This window comes from Cariama cristata, unplaced genomic scaffold, assembly GCF_000690535.1.
Source record: "Cariama cristata isolate BGI_N322 unplaced genomic scaffold, ASM69053v1 scaffold3106, whole genome shotgun sequence".
Classification (NCBI taxonomy): domain Eukaryota; kingdom Metazoa; phylum Chordata; class Aves; order Cariamiformes; family Cariamidae; genus Cariama; species Cariama cristata.
This window is the reverse complement of record NW_009622500.1, coordinates 4,353-6,594: the sequence shown is the minus strand read 5'-3', so window position 1 is coordinate 6,594 and position 2,242 is coordinate 4,353. Positions and strand designations below refer to the sequence as shown.

General features: G+C 44.2%; 1 protein-coding gene across 1 annotated transcript; it reads right to left on the bottom strand.

Moving 5' to 3' along the window:
* Positions 1 to 573: 573 nt before the first annotated feature.
* PRSS35 (protease, serine, 35) lies at positions 574 to 1,815 on the bottom strand. The gene has a single exon (XM_009702335.1). It carries the CDS (start codon positions 1,813 to 1,815, stop codon positions 574 to 576), a length of 1,242 nt encoding a protein of 413 aa, XP_009700637.1.
* Between the last annotated feature and the right edge of the window lie 427 nt (positions 1,816 to 2,242).

Genomic DNA, 2,242 nt, shown 5'->3' with positions numbered 1-2,242 from the left:
CTGCAGCAACCAGAGGAGGAAGTTTTCAAACTAATGAGCATGAGCTAGGCTGCTGCTTCTCAACATGGAGCTGTGGTCTTTAGAGAATGCCAAAATAGTGTCTTGGTCTCTGCAGTTCTCTGGATCATTCTGCACACACAGTAATGTGCTGTATGTACCACTTGCATTTGAAGCATTAGAGCGGAACCCTGAGAAAAGCAAATCCATCGGAAAAATAGATATTGTTTAATAATACCAGTTTGAGATGTTTCAATCCTTCCCTTGGGACAAAAAATGACAAACAGGTGTAGTGATTTTTTTGCTGATGTGAATGATTTGAATTTATCACAATTGCAAACATAAATATAGTTTGAGATCTTAAGTGCATATCTAGGGTTGATTACAATTAGAAATATTTCGTTTGACAGTTCTACCCATCCCCCAGCAATTCAGCGTTCCTCCAGTCACCATAACATTACTTGTGAGCTTTGAGTTCAAAAAACCTCCTGATGTGGAGTGACGTTCCGGTAACTGCTGCGGCAGACTTTCACTCTATGGCAATACGGGTGCTAAGTGAGTCAGGTTCAGCTGTCTTCAGCCTTGTGTGCAATTCTCATCATTCCCATGTATCCAGAAGCAAATTTGGGCATATTTAAGGGGAGTAATTCTTACTGCTACATTGTAATCCTGCTGTTCACCATTGACATCCACCCACTGATGGCCTGAGTAAACAGCAATGATCTTGCGTTTCCACTTCTTTTTGTTCGGCTCCTTAAGACGGAGATAGATGCCAGATCCAGTGGAGCCAGGCTCAGCATCACAGTACTGATAAAAGAGATCATTGGACTCATCAGAAATGCTACAAAATCTATAGACCAGCTGCCCAGATCGGTCATTGTCAAAACCTGAGAAGTGGATCATGCTCCCGGGCATCATTTTGATTGTTGGGCTGATTCCCAGCTCCATGTATTTCCTTTTGTGGGGACGCTTGAGCTCAAGAACAGCATAATCATAATCCAGGGCAATGTCCTCAGAGACACCCTTAAACCAGCCTTTCGGGATGTGGGTACTCTTCACCCTGGTCCACTGGAAGGAGGGCATGCCATCCGAGGTCCCCTGCTTCCTCCCAGACCTCCTCTGCTTTCTCCCACCACCTTTGGATTGTCGCCTTAGTTCTGTGGCAGCTTCGGGATCCTCTTGAGCTGCATAAACTTCTCTCCTACTTCTTTTAGCACCTTTGCGTTTCCTGCCGTCACCTCTGGATTTTGTCTTCACCAGGCCCACCCTCAGCCTTTTGCTGCCCTTAACATAATCCTTGCCATTGTGCAGACAGTGGGCAGCTGTTAGAACGTGCTTGGGGGAAATGAGAATGCCACTACAGCCGGTGGAGATCTTCACAGCTGTGTTGAACGGAAAGTTGGTCATAAACCGCTTGTCATAGATGCTGAACCTACTGTCCGTTCCATATATCTGCCTCTTCTTTCTCGAAGACCCTCGTGTGGTTGTGTTTCCAGCTGGGTCAAGCACTAGTCCAAGGACATTCACTTCAGTCAGGGTCCGTGTGCCGTTTTCAAAAATGGTCTCATAGGATAAGAGGTCCTTCAAGTCAGACAAGCTTGGCACCGGCAATTTTCTTTGACATTCAATTCCACACACACTGTTCAGCTCTAATTTGGTTTTTGCTTCAAACTTAGGGCTGTCAAGGGAGAAAGTTCTTTCATTCACAATCTGGGGAATCTTCTTTAGGTGCCAAGTAAAATCTTGTTCAGTTTCTGTTCCATTAGTGAGACCCAATATAGGTATGAAAAATAGGAATAGCAGTAACACGTGCTCCATTTTTTCTATTTTTTTCTAAAACAAGAAACAGAAATTTGAAAATACGCTTTGGAAATACACACGGTTATCTTAGTATCTTCAAAATATAATCCTGCAATATTAGCACTGACATCAGTGAAACAGAATTTAACACTCTCCTCAAAATAGAAATGCCTCAGATATTCCCTGCACTGCCTCCGATGCTTCCAACGGTCTCTAGCAAGATGGGCGCAGACGAGTCAGCCAGCATCCATGCTGAGCTACCTCCTGGAAGGTGGAAACAGCTGAGTTTTACCTGCTTTTCCCTCAGTGGGGCAGTAGTCTGAGTCATTCCACTCTGTGCACCACTCTCTTTTTATTTATCCTGTAAGAATGCAATTATGTATGCTTCTGCTTCTCTTCTCTCTAGCTACTGATTGTAGGTAGAACATGGTTGAAAACCACCAGT